The 16477-nt window shown below is 46.5% G+C and overlaps 1 protein-coding gene and 2 long non-coding RNA genes across 5 annotated transcripts in view; 2 read left to right on the top strand and 1 right to left on the bottom strand.

The window, feature by feature from the left end:
- The first annotated feature begins 17 nt into the window (after positions 1–17).
- LOC121143341 lies at positions 18–3519 on the top strand. The gene is made up of 2 exons (XR_005880560.1): positions 18–263; positions 2198–3519. It is a non-coding gene; the product is annotated as an uncharacterized LOC121143341 (long non-coding RNA).
- LOC121143342 lies at positions 1027–4671 on the bottom strand. Its single transcript, XR_005880561.1, has 2 exons — positions 4345–4671; positions 1027–1352 (listed from the first exon to the last, which is right to left on the bottom strand). It is a non-coding gene; the product is annotated as an uncharacterized LOC121143342 (long non-coding RNA).
- Positions 4672–4673: 2 nt separating this feature from the next.
- Aldh1l2 (aldehyde dehydrogenase 1 family member L2) overlaps positions 4674–16477 on the top strand; it is a 38516-nt gene continuing 26712 nt past the window's right edge. For 2 of the 3 annotated variants that reach the window (XM_040755201.1, XM_005083785.4), the window contains exons 1-3: positions 4674–4814; positions 13048–13192; positions 15475–15709. In XM_040755201.1, the coding sequence (XP_040611135.1) occupies positions 4767–4814; positions 13048–13192; positions 15475–15709 (428 nt within the window). In that variant the 5' untranslated portion in view covers positions 4674–4766. Of the gene's footprint in view, positions 4815–13047; positions 13193–15474; positions 15710–16477 lie in introns of those variants that run through there. The other variant, XM_013123373.3, reaches the window with a different exon arrangement.

Genomic DNA, 16477 nt, shown 5'->3' with positions numbered 1-16477 from the left:
CCGGTATCGGTCCTCCCCTCCCCCCGGCGCCCGAGCCGGTGGCCGCTCGGCCCTGCGGACCGCGGGGGCCGCTGGGAAAGCGAGTCCTCCGCCTGCGCCAGGCGTGGCCGCCATGGTGACGGTGACTGTGGGCATACTGAGTCTTTTCCGGGGCCTCGCTGCCGCTTGCGTCTGTTCTCACGCCACATTCACTTTCTCCTCGCTACGTCCAGCCCGTTTTTAATGCCTGAGGGAGGGGGCGTGGAAAGAGCGGAAATAAGGAGGTGAGGCGAACGCAAAGACAGGGTCCTTCACCAGGACACTGCCCTGGCCGTGAACCGAGATGCCTGTCTCACAGGCTCCTTTTCTGTCTTTGCCATCGCGGTACCCCCACCCCCGTAGGTGTCCTGCCCCAATTGTTTTTGTTTTTTGTTTTGTGAGAAAAGACCTCTGTGTGTGTATAAGAAACAACCTCACTACTGTCTTCCTTCCCTTGATTTTAAGAAGGTGGGGTGGGAATTGTGTTACCTTGAGTTCTACATTTACCCTTAAGTTTACACAAAAAGCTTTGTATCAGCTCGGTTTTTAGTAAGTGCTTATGCGAAACAGTCTAAATACCCATCAAAAAATAATAGAACTTATAGACATCCATACTCTGAATTCCTAGAGAGCTATAAAATGAAATAGGTCTCAAATGACATGAAAAGCAGGACAGGAGCCAATCTTCGAACAATGCGTATTTGCCGTTACTTTACAATCTGTGTAAATCAGCATGCGTTTGTTCTCAGGTGTTCGCAAATACCTAGGAAGAATTCAAATCTCTTTGAACAAGACAGTGGTTTTCTTAAGAAAGAGTAGATCCTGATGAATACAAAGTGACTCTTAAATTTTCCTTGTGTCTATTAACTGAGTCTTTTGCAACTAGAGTTTTTAAGTTATTTGCATTGGGCTGAAGAGATGGCTCACAACCAAAATTATAAGTTATTTGCGTTATAAAGTACCAAAAATCAATATAGAATATTATCTTGAAAAGCATATTCTGAGATGTTGAGGTTTGGACATGGTTTTACTTTGAGGCAAGATCTCATTATCATAGCTGAGCTGTTGTTCCTGGACCTGTGGCAAGACTATGGAGTGATACCTCCAAAAGTCTGAGCCAAAAATGACCATCTTTGTAAGATGCCCATCTCAGGAATATGTTATAGTGACAGCTGTCAAACACAAGAGGACTTCTTGCGCCTCTGGCTTCAGGATGTCCTGTTGGAATGTTGGGCTTCTTTCTGTAGCCTGCATGATTCTGGCAGCTTTCTGCAGGTTCCATATGGTAGCTGTTGGCAGCTTCAGGATCACATTATCACAAGACTAAATGCAGCCTACGAGAAAAAAAGAGCACACTTAACTGATAGCTTGAACAAAAGTCCCAGGATCAAGTCTCTACAGTAGTGACTAGCCTTTCTTGATACTTGAGGACACGTTCCAGCCAGTCTCAGAGACTGAAAGAATGGGAGGGATGGACAGATTGGTTTAGTGTAGGTCATGGGCTCCGTGGATACAGAGAGCAAGGGAAGGAGCAGCCCTGTAGGAATCACTTGGCCCGGGGCTGGAGGAGACTGCACTATATGGAAACCAGTGGCTGTTACCACAAGAAGAGGAGGTGTATGGGGGGGAGGGCTCAAGCTATGACAGTGACTACATCACTCAGCCAGTCGGTCTTACAGCCAAACACCTCACAGAGACTATGGACCAGGTACTAGAGGGAGTAATTAGTTATTGCAGCAAAACAGTTTTTTTTTTAAAAATTTGTAATGATTTTATTACTTAGGTGCTTACATTTAGAATTCTAGACTACAGAATTTATAGGATTTTACTAACATTTATTTTGTGCTTAAACTTGGAGTCACTACCTAACAGAGGCTGACCCTGAATCCCAGATCTTCCCACCTTCACTTGCTGAGTGCTGGGATTACAGGCATGTGCCACCATGCCTGCCTGGCTTTGTAAAAAAATTAGAAAATCAATTATTTTTTTTCTAGTAAATCCAAACAAAAGCAAAACTCTGGAGAAAAGCTGAAAAAATGGACAACCCAGAGGATGATGATCTGTAAAAAGAAAAAGGCTCTGCAGAAACATGTTTGGGGAAAAGCCAAGAGTCTAAGAAAACATTCTTTACCACCAAAATTTGATATGGTTTTAACTAGAACTATGTTATGTCAACTAGACATTTCCACGGGAACTTTACATGAGCATCTGACCAACATCATGGAATCCACAATCTCGGTATTCCCATCCAGAACCTGCTTCCACGCTGTGTGAGAGCCATGGCTTACGTTAGTCAACAGCTGGATGACCCACCTAGGCCAAGCTGGGTACTATGACAATGCTTTCTGTTTCTCAGTGAATGGTTAAATTAATCTTTTTAAAATGCCTTTCAAGTTGTGAATGAAATGCAAAAGTTGTCAGGATCAAAATGGAGTCGCATAAGGGGAAGCTGACCCAGCAGGGAAAAGCGCTTGCCACCAAGCCTGGCAACCTGAGTTCAGCCCCTGGGACTCATACAGCGAAAGGAGGGGACTGAAGTTTGTCCCCTGACCTCCACATGGGTGCCCTGGATTGTACACAGATAAATAAAATGGGGTCTCATGTCAACCCTACAAAAAGCAAAATGAACAAAACCAGGTCGTGAAGGAAGGATTCAATACCCATGGATTGTCTAGTAATTGTCACAAAGTATTCTGACATATTCCAAGATTTGCACAAAGGAATATGCAGCCTTCTGGAAAAATAATAATACAGCCCCACTGTGGCCAAGAAAAATGGTTTCACAAAACTAATGTAACCCTCTCTATTTGTACCTTTAAAACCTTTCTTCTAGCCGGGTGGTGGTGGTGCACACCTTTAATCCCAGCAATTGGGAGGCAGAGGCAGGTGGATCTCTGTGAATTTAAGGCCAGCCTGGTCTATAGATTGAGTTCCAGGACAGCCAAGGCTACAAAGAGAAACCCTGTCTCAAAAACAAAAAGCAAGCAAGCAAACAAACAAACAAAAAAAAAACCTTCCTTTTGCCTGAATTTTTTTTATGCATGCTGGGGTTTACATGACTGTTACCTGTGTGTCTATCGCCAAAATAGTACTCTTTGAAAAATCTCTCACTTTGGTTTTAATTTGGCTTGACAAAATTGTTGTTACCCTTGTGCTGAGGGATTATTAATGACTTTTTATGTCCTTATCCATTTCATTATTTTATAATATTCAACAGCAAATGACAGAAGAAGGTTCAGGACTTTCCATCACCTACTTAACATGACCAATGGCTGGCTGGCTGCAGTCTCTCCCTATCTCTCTCCTCCACATACCTCCCCCTGCCCCAGCTTCAATAAATGTTCTGTTGTGATTGGCCTAACATGTGCTCAGAGACATCTCTTCCTGGAACTGCTCCGGAGACTGCCAGGAATGATCAAAAAACATCCTTTATCCAAAGAGCACACACAGTCTTGCTTTTAAAGTTAAATAATAATAAAGGTACCAGGTTTCTTTGTAATATATCATCTTTTAAGGAATATATTTAGCTCCATGGGCATGTCCCACCAATGGCCTACTAACTTAGTCTCTGGCACTCTCAGGCTCTGGCTGGAGTGAGTGTTCACTAGAGGCATAGACTCCTGTGTCTGCAGAGAAGTCCAAGACACAGCAGCTGAAGCCACAGTGACACTCCCTACTGCTAGTACTCTGCCTGTAGATACGCTCTAGTGTGTCATCTCCAATCACTGTGGGCCACAGGAGACCCATTCCACCAAGAGAAACAAGAGCCAACAGAAATGCCTGGTCTGTGGGCTCTCTGCAGGTCAAAATCAAAAAGAAAACTGGGGGAGAGGGGCCATTTTGGTCACTGATGATCACTGCAAGTTTGTCCCAAGAGACCTTTATTATAATGTATCTATGCAATGAGATCAACAACAGGCAAAGACCTTGAACCTTACAGTGTCCCTCGGTTTATTCTGTGCCACTGTAAACAGATATACAAAGAGGTCTATGTGAACTCACAGTTCCAGTGTCTGGGGAATCCAAACAGCATGGCAGGAACGTCTATGAGGACTCTCTAGCTATGTCCCAACATGTCAGACAAGCAGAAATGGAAAGTTTCTTCTGCAGGGAGAGCCAAGCATACGAAGTGACCCTGCTTTCTAATACCCTGATATCTCCAAAAGGAATCCAACGGCAGGAATCCCAACTCACTCCAGGATCTCACTGTCCTCCACTTGACCCTGACTCTTTTCAAATACCTACCACCACCTCTGCTCAAGGGAGGGGAAGGGAGAGGGGCAGCCGGGGGAGGGAGAGGGGGGAGATAAAAGTGTGCATGCTTACTCAGGGCCCACCCAGTCCATGAGAATGCGCCACCCACAATCACGATGCATCTTCTTACTTCAATTAACACAAGAAATGTTCCATCTAGGCAATCCCTGTCCCAGGTGATAACAAAAAGCAGACCTCGGAGAGTGTCCGAGGACCATTGCACATCTCTCTTCCTGAGTAACTGGTGGAAGGTACCACTTCTAGTGAACGCAGAGACTATCCACGGAACGGAGTCCAGGTAGTTTCCAAAAGATGCCTCTGGGGTTGGCCACCAATTCGTTCTCAAGACCGCTCCGGGTCACGTGTGCTTGGGGTGGGCTGGATCTCTGCCAGCCAAGAGGCGGGACCTGCCAGCCGAAGGGCGGGGCCGTGAGCAGAGCTGGGACTGAGCAGCCCTGGTGCCCATTCCTCCGGAGCAGAGGCTCCTCTCCATCATGCTGTGGCCGGGCAACCAGGCGCTTCGGCACTTCTCCACCGGTCAGGTAAGTCCATCCACGTCTTGGTCTTGCTTTCCAGACCTCAGCAGCTGCAGGGCCAGCGCGACGAGGTTGGGGTGGGCAGTGATACCCAGATCGCGTTAGAAGGGCCGCAGCTTTATCCAGACTGTGCGACTCCAGGCTGCAGCAGTATCCGGAATGGGAATTGGCAAGTGTGCCTTTGTCTCCTGCGGGGGAATGTGCTGCAGACGCGGTTATTTAAAGTATCAGGTCTGACTAGGATGACAAGCTGGGGACTGACAATGGGTAAAGGGACAGGAGTGGGCGTCTGTTTTCTTCCTTTTTGCATTTCAACCGAAAGGTTCCCTAGTCCCGATGTGAGCGGTATAGGATCGGGACGGTGAATTAGAGTGAGCACTTGGCATTGGCCTTGCAAGGTCTGTCAGATGTGACTGTGACCCAGGCAAGCTCAGCACTGCAAGCAGGGACAGCCCGGTGCTTCCCACCAAGGGGTAGTGGCCAGATTTCCAGGACCACACAGCGCTGCAGGAGTAGCCACGCTGGAACGTTGGTAAGCTCAAGAGTAAGAACAGGGCCCTGGTCCAGCCCTCAGGCTTGGGATTGCATCAGCACTTGTGGAAATGGAACCGGAGCTGACACGTTGCAAGTGGCTGTGCCTTCGGCACTTCGGAGGGCCTTGGGAGACAGTCTTTCAGGCTGCTGGGGCAAAGGAACGCATCTATCCTGTGTACATAATCGCTTTTGTAAGCCTATGTCCTGGCTGTGTTATAAAAGATTTTCCCCCACTGGTATTTCTCTGACAGTGCCATATGTAAAAACAAGTTTAAGGCAGAATCTTGACTAGTGCTAAGAATTGTCCCAGATTTTCATTCATTTCTGTGTCTCCTAGATAAACCCAAATGGCCAGAATTCATCTGTGCTTACAATCAATTCTGGCGATTTCCGGGAATGGTGACAGTCTATAAAATCGGAAGGGCAAGATCTGTCTGCCCTGGGTTTTCCGGTGCCCCCTAGTTCCTTCATCCACTCTGGCTCTACAGTCTGGTCAGGTGGCACAGTCTAGTCAGGTGGCACAGTCAGCTGTGTCTCTTCACTGGCCTTTGTCACCTACCTCCTTGTCTGTTGGAGAGCTGAAAGGAAGGACTTTGAAGGATGTAAAGATTCCATGTGGGGCTACAGAAGTCTTCAGTGATAAAAACTGAACATGACAGGTGGCAGATGCCAGGAATAGAAACACGGCAGGGAGAAGCAGCAGGCTGTCCCAGGAGCCTACTGTCCCCAGCAGTACATGTGGCCATGGACAGAGCTTGGAACAGGCAGAGTTCTGTGTGGTCAAAAGGAAGACGGAGAGAAAGAGATGAGGGAAGAACTAGGGGCATTCCCTCTGATGGTAACACAGACTACACTCTTTGGACTGTGCTTTCTAAGAATTAGGTTAAGATGGACATACATGGTAATAATATAAAATGGCACAACCACTTAGGAAGTTTGGTAGTTTCTTTTGTGAAAAATTTAAACCACATTTTATTTGGGGCGTGGACATGCCAAATCGCACATGTAGAAGTCCGAGGGTAATTGTCACTAGTTAGTTCTTTCCTTCCATCTTGTTGTCCTGGAAATCAAACTCAGGCCCCCAGGCTTGGCAGCAAGTGCCCTTACCAGACGAGCCCTGTCACTGAGCTGTCTGGTGTGGTGCTAAATGTTTTTACCATATGATGCCACATCCACTCTGTTAAGTCTTTGTTTTCATGGTGTCAGGGGTGGAGCCCACAGGCAAAGCATGGGCTGCACTTCTGTGTTATAGCCCAAGCACCATTCCTAGGTACTTATTTGCCCATGAGAAACTAAGCCCTCTTACCGATGTTTATAGGGGTGTTGCTATCCTCATCCTTAATTAGAAAGCTCATTCTCATCCGGTGATAGGATAAACGGATGTAATGTAACCATGCATAGAGTGGATTTCACCTCGAATGGGAAGAAGAGCACCACTGGCATCCACACTGGGAACGAAACTCAAATATGCATGTTAAGTAAGCATATGAAGTCATTCAGAGGTGGATATTCCCTGACCTGAAACTTTGGAAAGAAGAAAACATGCTAGTTCTCAAGATCTAGGTTTAATAGGAAGGAGCGAGTATTGTGGACGTAAGGAAATGGTAGTGGGTGCTGGAATCTCAGCTGTTGTGAAGTGCTCAAATAGGCACGAACACGACAAAAGCTCTGTTCAATTTAACTATACTTTGTGTTAGTCTGTTTGCTGTGGCTATTACAAAACACAGGAGACTGGGAACTTTATAAAAAAGCTCTCAGTTCTGGAAACTCAAGAGCATGGTACCAGCATCTGCTTGGCTCTTAAGAGACCTCAGAGAGATGACATCACAATGATGGAGACACAGTGAATAGTGAAGATGGTGTGTCCCCCTTTCCTGAAAGTCTTTGAAATGTTCTGTGGTCACCATTTCATGCCAGAAATGTGATCTCTCTCCCTCCCTCCGTCCCTCCCTCTCTCTCTCTCTCTCTCTCTCTCTCTCTCTCTCTCTCTCTCTCTCTCTCTCTCTCTCTCTCTCCTGTGCGCTAAGCATCGCCCTTCATCCCCTTCATTCCTCACTTCCCTACAGGCCTCTCTGATGACATCATCTTTAAACTTTTTCTATTCTTTCTTTTCATTTCTTAAAAAAAAAGGGGGGGGACTGGCCTGTGGTAGAGACAGAAACAGACAGATCACTTGAGTGCAAGGTCAGCCTGGTCTACAGAGCAAGTTCCAGAAATGCTGGGAACCAGGACTACACAGAGAAAGTCTGTCTTTGGGGTGATGATGAGGAGGGACAAAACATGTTTCAAGGTGCTTGGGAGCTGGTTCCAAGGTTCAAGCACCTGTGGCTCTTACAGAGCACGTGAGTTCAGCTCCCGGCACCTATGCAAGGATCCGTGTAGACTTTACAGCTGGCAGGGGGAAAAACGGTCAGGGTGAAGAGTGAAACTTCCATCCACCTGATTTTGGTAAACGGTGCAGGGCCAGGACTTCTAGAGTCTGATGCAGGTTATTTGACCTCAGCCACACTTAAGCACAGCCCAGGTTTGGACAAAACGTATTCAGGTAACAATTAACTCAGTCTTGTGAGTACAGCTGTTGACTTAGAAACACTGCTCATGATAAGGGTCTAGGGAGCCTGACTGAGGCAGACACACCTGTGGGTGTTAGGACTGGCCTGTGAGGGTCTAGGGAGCCTGACTGAGGCAAACATGCCTCTCCGTGTTAGGACTGGCCTGTGAGGGTCTAGGGAGCCTGACTGAGGCAAACATGCCTCTCCGTGTTAGGACTGGCCTGTGAGGGTCTAGGGAGCCTGACGGAGGCAAACATGCCTCTCCGTGTTAGACTGGTCTGGCTCTCAGTTAGCATGAGGTCTCTTAGGCTGTAAAGTACAGAGCACCTCTCACAAAGATGAGTTGTATGGCCTAGAAGTAGTGTTCAAGGTCGTTTTGTTTTTTGAGGGGTTCTGGGATAAACAATATTCTGGGAATACAGGGGTAGCCAGGCCCAACATGAAACAGGGGATTGCCAGGTTGTAAACTACATGGCCTCCCCCCAGCATTCCAGGAAAACAGCTATGCACCTTACTCCATGGAAGAGACAAACTATGTGTTTAACTTTCTTGGCTTCCCCAGTGCTTATTTATGCATAGGAGGACACGTATTGCCCTCTACAAGCATCCATGCTGAGCAGCTTACCACCACCTGTGACTCCAGCTACTGGGGTCCAACACCACTTCCTGGCCTCTGAGGCCATCATAACACTCATGGCATAATCCACGCAGACACATACACATTAATACCATGAAAATAATGAATCTTTTAAAAAATCATTTTAAAAAGTGGTGAGGGCTGGGGGTGTAGCTAGTAACAGAACACTGGCCTCACATGCACAGTGGCAGCTTTGACCCTCCAGACCAAAAAACAGTATGATAATTGATATGAATACCTTTTGTATTTAATGACGCAATAAGGAAATCAAGTTGCATAGGCTTGTCATCTGTAAACCTCGCGTAGCTTCATGTCTGTGTGAGAGCTCATTACACTAGCCATGGGGCTTTGCACACTCCAAATACATCCTGGGAATACACCGAAAATCAGCTCTTATTTTCAGCCTCTGCTCCATTTTCAAGCATGAGAGACACGCCTTGGAGCCAGTTCATGCCTGGACAGACAGAGTTGCCTCAGAGATCTGCTAACCCAAAAATGAACCCACATCACGATCCTGCTCAAAGTCACTCAGGGATTCCCGCTGTCTTCATGATGTGATACACATTACTGGCAATGGACAAAGTCCTCTGCAGCTCCTGTCTCAATTGCCATTTGTCAGCATTCCATGACTCCCCATTATGGACAATGTGCCATTCATTCATTCCCTTCTGCCTGGGACTTCCCAGGGGTCTCCTGTAATCCTCCCCACTTTCTTGGCCAGCTCCCAAGACGACACCCCTGAGGCTCAGCTAAAGAATTCCCATAGAGACAGGGAGACGGATCTGTAGGTAAAAGTGCTCACTAAAGAAGCTTCCAGTCGGGGCTGGAGAGGTGGCTCAGTGGTTAAGAGTACTGACTGCTCTTTCAGAGGACCCAGGTGTGATTCCCAGCACCCACATGGCAGCTCACAACTGTCTGTAACTACAATATCTGGCACCCTCACATAGACATACATGCAGACAAAACACCAATGCAAATGAAATAAAAATAAATTAAAAAAAGAAGCATCCAGTCCTGCCTTAAGATCCCTTCATTCAGGAAGCAGAGGCAGATAGATTTTTGTTAGTTCAAGGTCAGCTTGGTCTACAGAGCAAGTTCCAGGACAGGCTCCAAAGTTACAGAGAAACCCTGTCTCAAAAGAAAAAAGAAGAAGAAGAAAGAAAAATGAAAGAAAGAAAGGAAGAAAAGAAAGGAAAAAGTTGGGCCTGGTGGCGTGCACCTGAGACAGGAGGATCCCTGGAACTGACTGACTACCAGCTTAACTGAGTCAGTCAGCTCCAGGTTTGGTAAAAGACCCTGTCTCAAGTAAGAACATGGAGACTGACTGAGGACACCTGGCATTGACATCTGGCCTTTACATGTATCACTCATGTATACCTGCACACATACTATGTGCACACTCATAGTTGGAGTTTTCCTATCCTTCAACAACTCTCAAACACAGTGAGGCTTATATTAGCTTATATTAATTATAAATGCTTGGTCAATAGCTCAGTCTAATTACTAGCTAGCTCTTGCATCTTAAGTTAGCCCACATTCCTTATTTATGCTCTGCTACACAGTGGTACCTTTATTAGCATGGCGTGTTCATCTCCTGCTCCCTGTGTGGCTGGCTGGCAACTCCTGACTCCGCCCTGCTTCTTCCCAGAGTCCTCAGTGTCCCACCTATATCTCCTGCCTGGCTACCAGCCAGTCAGCAATTTTATTAAGCCAATCAGAAGGCACCACCCATTTACACAGTGTAAAGTAATATTACACACACACAGAGGCACACATATACTGTCTCCTACCCACTATGAGGAACTGCCTTCGGGCAATGTCTTCCCCTTTCAGTATCCCACTATCCTAGGGCCGTGTCACTGATATGTCTACTTGAATGCCTTTCCTCCCAACTCATGAATTCCCTGAGGACAGGAACCACTCTTTCTCTGCGTCTTGCAGTAAAGGGGTCCTAAGAGAAATGTGCACAGAGAACAAATGAGAGAGACAAACGAAGGATTGTTGGTCCATCTGTAAGACACTGTCCTGACTGATAATTGGTGTGGGAAGGCCCAGGCCACCGTGGGCAGCACCATCCCTAGTCACTAGGGATGTGTAGCATTGAGCCAGTAAACAGCTTTCCTCCATGGTCTCTGCTTCGGTTCCTGCTCTGACTCCTCTCAGTGATGGACTGTGCCCTGGGACTCCAAGCCAAATAAATCCTTCCCTCCCCCAAGGTGTTTCTGGTCACAGTGCTTGTCAGAACCATAGAAAAGCAAACTGGAACATCCCATCCTGTTTCTTGGTGACTATTGGGTTTCAAGCTATGTCTCCATACTTTTTTCTTCAATTTCTTCATCTGTGAAAATGAGTTATGAATGCCTGTTTCTAAGAATCTGTGTAGTCAAATGCAGTCATGTGTGTGAAATAGGTGGCATGGACCAACATTCCATTAAAATGTTTCAGTTATTTCTACTTTTTCTTTCTGCCCTGAGCTTCCCAGGGCACATCTGATCCATGGTGCAGAGAGTCTCAGGTGTTAGTGAGCCCAGGAATCACTAAACAGCCTGTTAGGATGCAGCTTCCTGGGCCCCTGATTCTGATTCAGTAGATCTGCAGTGAGAACCTGGAATCCACATTTGAAATGCATCTTCCTGGTCAACACGGTCAAGTCAATGCTTGGACTGTACTTGGGGAAATGAAAACAAGGGCCATCTTAAGTCCAGTTTTCAGGAATCCTGTGAACTCATAAATGCACTTGAAGTCCTGAAATCCGAGTATTTCCCAGTGTTAAAAACTCACCATGAGCCGGGGGTGTAGCTCTATAGCAGAGTGCAAGCTTCAGGTTGAAGATGACCGGTTCAATTCACAGCACTGGAGAGAGGGATGGGGTAGGGAGACACCCACTAAGCTCAGAAAGTGTTTAATGAATGTAATATTCTCAGTGACTACAAGGCTGCTTTAAACACTCTTTCGCATCTGATCTAGAATTGAACTCCAACTAGCTAGATGCCAGTCAAGTAGAAAGTAGCCAGCACACTGCATTGAAGGATGAGGCCTCTTGACTTTCGAGTGCTTTGAGATTTTTCATGACCACAAAACTTTTGTTGGTAACACTGGTTGTTAAACTAAGGGTCTTGCACATGGTGAAAAAACACTCCCAAAAAGAGCCTCAGCACAGCCCCTCTGTGTATTTTGAAAGCAATGTTTCATATGTCTTAAATTATCTGGCATTAGGGGCTGGAGAGATGGCTCAGTGGTTAAGAGCATTGACTACTCTTCCAGAGGACCCGGGTTCAATCTCAGCACCCACATGGTGGCTCACAATTGTCTGTAACTTGAATTACAGAGAGTCAACACCCTCACACAAATACACATGGAGGCAAAACACTGTTGTACATAGAATAAAAATAAATTTTAAAAATATCTAGCATTAGTAATTTTGTGAGAAGTTGAACATTTTGTGAGGTGGCCAATAGAAAGATTCTATTTCAGCCCTAATTATAGGATACAGAGATAAAATGTTTATAGAGCACCTTTTTTTCTAGGTGTGTGTGTGTAAAACCTTCTGAGTTCATTTAGCAGTGCCCATGCATGTATGTATTTAGGGCTGGCCATTTGGAATTTGAGGTGCGGGAATTGCATTGTAGGTGTATCAGTTGGGGCTGGGCATCCCATGATCGGTTCTGCATCTTAACCAATCATATGGCTTAATATAATTATCTCCATCTACTACCAAAAGAAAAACTTCTCTGATGCGGGGTGAGAACTACACTTACTGTGGACATAAGGATGAAGATTTAGGATGCAGTCGGGATCATACTGGTTTAGGTGGCAGTGTTATATTCTCTCCTAACATCTATGACCTCACTAGCCACGGGGAGTTGGCTAGGTTTATATTGCCAGGCATAAATTCCCTCCTATTTAGAGGGTCTGGAGCTCAATTAAGCAGCTGTTGGTTGCACCAAGATGTAAGTGCCACTATTGCACCTTTAGGGGCATCTTGACATAATGATCATTGTGGCTTCTAATGGTCACAGCTGGGTAGGGCTATCGATTGCTTCTTGCCTGGAAGCTTGCATAGCATTCTAGTACTATGAGAGTTAGTCCTCAGGGAAGGGGCTTTCTTCAAAATCCAGCCTGATTTCTCTGTATCCTACAACTGCAGGGCATGGTGTTTTCAGCAGTGAGGTCTTCCCTTTGCTTCTAAGAGGCAACCAAGGGCAACAGTAATAGTATTGTTTTGGGAGTTTCTTGGACTCCCCTGACCAACAACCCATGCCTGAAACCGTTGATTTTGTTAGAGTCTAGTTTGGGGGCCATTATTATCCCAAGTGCACAACAAGTGACTATGTAGCCCAGGCTGCTCTTATGCTAGGAACTCTCCCGCCATCACAGAAACAAAACATTTTGTTTTGGAGGTCTAGGAACTTCTGGTATTCCTTGAGTCATCTTATGTGACTGGTTTTCTAGTATCTGTCACCCAGTGTTTTCTGTCCACAACGTCAGCGGTCACTGTTACTACATTCTTTCACAGGTTTATTTCAAAAACAAGCTGAAGTTGGCACTTATTGGCCAGAGCCTCTTCGGGCAGGAAGTCTATAGCCACCTCCAGAAAGAGGGCCACAGAGTGGTGGGGGTGTTCACAGTTCCAGACAAGGACGGAAAGGCTGATCCACTAGGTGAGTGCATCTTAGGACACTGGGTCAGACACTCTCAAGGCTGGTGATCAGAGCTGCGTTTGTGGCACTGCACGTGACCTCTGTTGTCATGCCATTGTCAAGACAAGGCTTTCATATCCAGAGTTCAAGGTGGCTGCCTCAGCTCCAGTCAACTCTGTGTTCCAGCAAACAAACAGGGAAAAGCTGGAAATGGGAAGATGGTTCAGTCAGCGAAAGGCTTACCACACAAACCTGAGGACCCGAGTTCACATCCCTAGCACGCACACAGAAGCCGGTGCCCTGGCCTTGTCTGCTGTGGAAGCATTGTGGGGTGGAGGTAGAAAAATGGGAATGCTTGGACTCATTGGCCCAGTAACTAGCCTGTTGGCGAGCTCCTGGTTTAGTGAAAGACCCTGTCCCAGAAAATAAGATGAAGAAGGATTAAGAAAGACACCTGACATTGACCTGTGGTCTCCACACACACGGGTGCACACATGGACATAGTCACGCATTCATATGAACATGTGCATACCTCACATATCCACATGCCAAAAACAAAAAATGGAGAATGAGCCCATTATCAAGGACACAACCCAGAAGTGGCGCACATGACTTCATTCACATCCCGTGAGCCGGACCTTAGGCAGAGGAGCCTAGGAAACTGAGATTGCCTTTGAAGCAGCTATGTGTCTCAGTCTTGTTTCATGTGGCTGAATAAATACACAAGCAAATGCCATGATAAAACCAACTTAAGGAAGAAAAGACTCACTTGGCTCACTGTTTCAGGTTAGAGTCTACCTCTGTGGGGAGGTCAAGGCAGTGGGGACTGAAGCAGTTCATTAAGTCACACCCACTGGAGCCTGAGTGAGAGCAATGATTCCTGCTAGCACTCAGCTAGCTTTCCACACTCAAGACCTCCAGCCTCGCGAATGGTACCACACATCTTGGATGAGTCTTTGTACCTCTACCAAGGTGATCAAGATAAACCCCCACAGACCAGCCCGCAGACCAACCTGATCCAAACAGTCTCTCGCTGAGACTTTTCCCAGGTGGCTCTAGACTGTGTCAAGATGGCAAGGCTGGCCATCACACTAGCATTCCACTGCTGGATGAGGAGGGCAGACAACCAGCAGTCCCTGCTATGAACATGGATATTTGGAATTGCAAATACGATTATCAGACTGATTTCAAGGTAGACCTGGGAAAGGAGCATTCCCTTGGTACCTTGTCCCAGGGCCAGGATCTTGTTCCATGGGCCATGGCCATTTGGATTCATGTTGTAACTCAGAAAAAGAAGACGAAGTCAACCTGACTTAGGTACAATGTGGCCCTAGCGCATGTGTTCTAAAATCAGGGGACTGCTGTGGATTCTGCCACTCACCAGGACCGTGACCCTGTTCGAATCACTTAGCTTGCTAACCTCTAATTCAGCGGCCCCTGCCCCACAGGCTACAGTGAGAACTCATGAAGGGGCAGGGACATATGAAAAGTGCTGTGAAAGACGCCTTGGGTCAGAGAGCTTCTGGGCTTAGCAAGGCTTCTGAGCTGAGGGTTAGTCCTGGAGATCTCATCTCATCCTTCAGGACTGTGATAACTGGAGAGAGGAGAGACAGGGAACAGAAGAACACAGGCAAACCCAACTGCCATGGCTCCTGCAAATGGCCAAGGATGAATATATAGGGCTGACATATGTACACACACACACACACACACATACACACACACACCAAATGAATGCAAATGTAATGAAAGTTCTTTTTAAAAAAGAAACTTCCATCCGGGCGGTGGTGGCACACGCCTTTAATCCCAGCACTTGGGAGGCAGAGGCAGGTGGATCTCTGTGAATTCAAGACCAGCCTGGTCTAAAGAGTGAGTTCCAGGACAGGCTCCAAAGCTATACAGGGAAACCCTGTCTCAGAAAGGAAGGAAGTAAGAGAGGAAAGAAAGTTCCATCAAAATCTGAAAACATTATGTACTCACCAGCTTTGAACTCAAATAAATTACAGTTTCAATACACAGGTGTATAATGAATGTCCCTCTAGAAAGATGGGTTAACCTAACACAATGATAACAACATTAAACTCCAGTCACAATCCAAGTTATCATCCTCCATGACGTTTAACCTGTAAAGGTTTGGTGAAATTGTGATGTTACTGTGTGTTAATATAAGAACATGGCCTAGAGGTGGTGGGGGGGAGCAGGAGGGGAACTGGGATTGGAATGTAAAAAATAAATTAATAAAAATGTTATTTTAAAAAAGACCATGGCCTTTTAAAAAGGACAGCCTCTATTTTTGTGCTCAGCTTTGGCAGCAGAGAGAGATGGAACCCCTGTGTTCAAGTTCCCTAGATGGAGAGTCAAGGGTAAAACCATCAAGGAGGTTGTGGAAACCTACCAGTCAGTGGGCGCTGAGCTCAACGTGCTTCCCTTCTGCACACAGTTCATCCCCATGGATGTCATTGATAGCCCAAAGCACGGCTCCATCATCTACCACCCATCCCTCCTACCCAGGCACAGAGGAGCTTCTGCCATCAACTGGTGAGACGCGTAATAGCAGGGGTGAGGGCTCTTTCCACTGTCCACGGAAACAGACTGTATTTCTGTTGTTCCCTACATGATGCAGATACGAGATGCGCTTGGGACTGGAGAGATGGCTCAGTCAGGAAGGTGCTTGTCGTGCATGCATGGGGACCTGAGTGCAGAGCCCCAGCACCCACATAAAGCCAGGCATGGGGCTTCCATCTGTAATCCCAGTCAGGGGAGGAAGAAATAGGTGGCTCCCTGGAGCTCACTGAGTAGCTGGCTGAATCAATGGGCTCCAGGTTCTTATGAGACCCTGACTCAATAAGTAGGGTGGAGAACAACTGAGGAAGATACTTGATGTCCATCTCTGACCTTTATATATGTGTGTACTCCGTGTGTGCACACCCACAGAAACCCATGCATCACACACACACACACACTCACACACACACACACACACACACACACAGTATGCTTCTAAGGTGCTGACAGGTTGCTTAAATGGTGTGAACTCCTCTGAGATCTGAAGACACTATATGAAGTGGGACCCAATTTCTCAATTAACTCCAGTGGCTATAACAAGGTCACACAGCTTCTGAGGTCAGAGAAATAAGATCAGTTTGATTCACGCTGGCTTATCACAGGACTTCTTTGCACTTTTGGCATATACCTTATTAGTCTTCATAGTGCATGATGCTCCCACAAGTTTTTCTTTTCACACAAAGCTTCCCAAGTACATTTAGGAAAATGTAGAGTCACCAGAAACTGCCTACTTTATTACGC

Source organism: Mesocricetus auratus, unplaced genomic scaffold (genome assembly GCF_017639785.1).
Source record: "Mesocricetus auratus isolate SY011 unplaced genomic scaffold, BCM_Maur_2.0 Super-Scaffold_100011, whole genome shotgun sequence".
NCBI classification, from domain to species: domain Eukaryota; kingdom Metazoa; phylum Chordata; class Mammalia; order Rodentia; family Cricetidae; genus Mesocricetus; species Mesocricetus auratus.
This window is presented reverse-complemented; position numbering and strand designations above follow the sequence as displayed.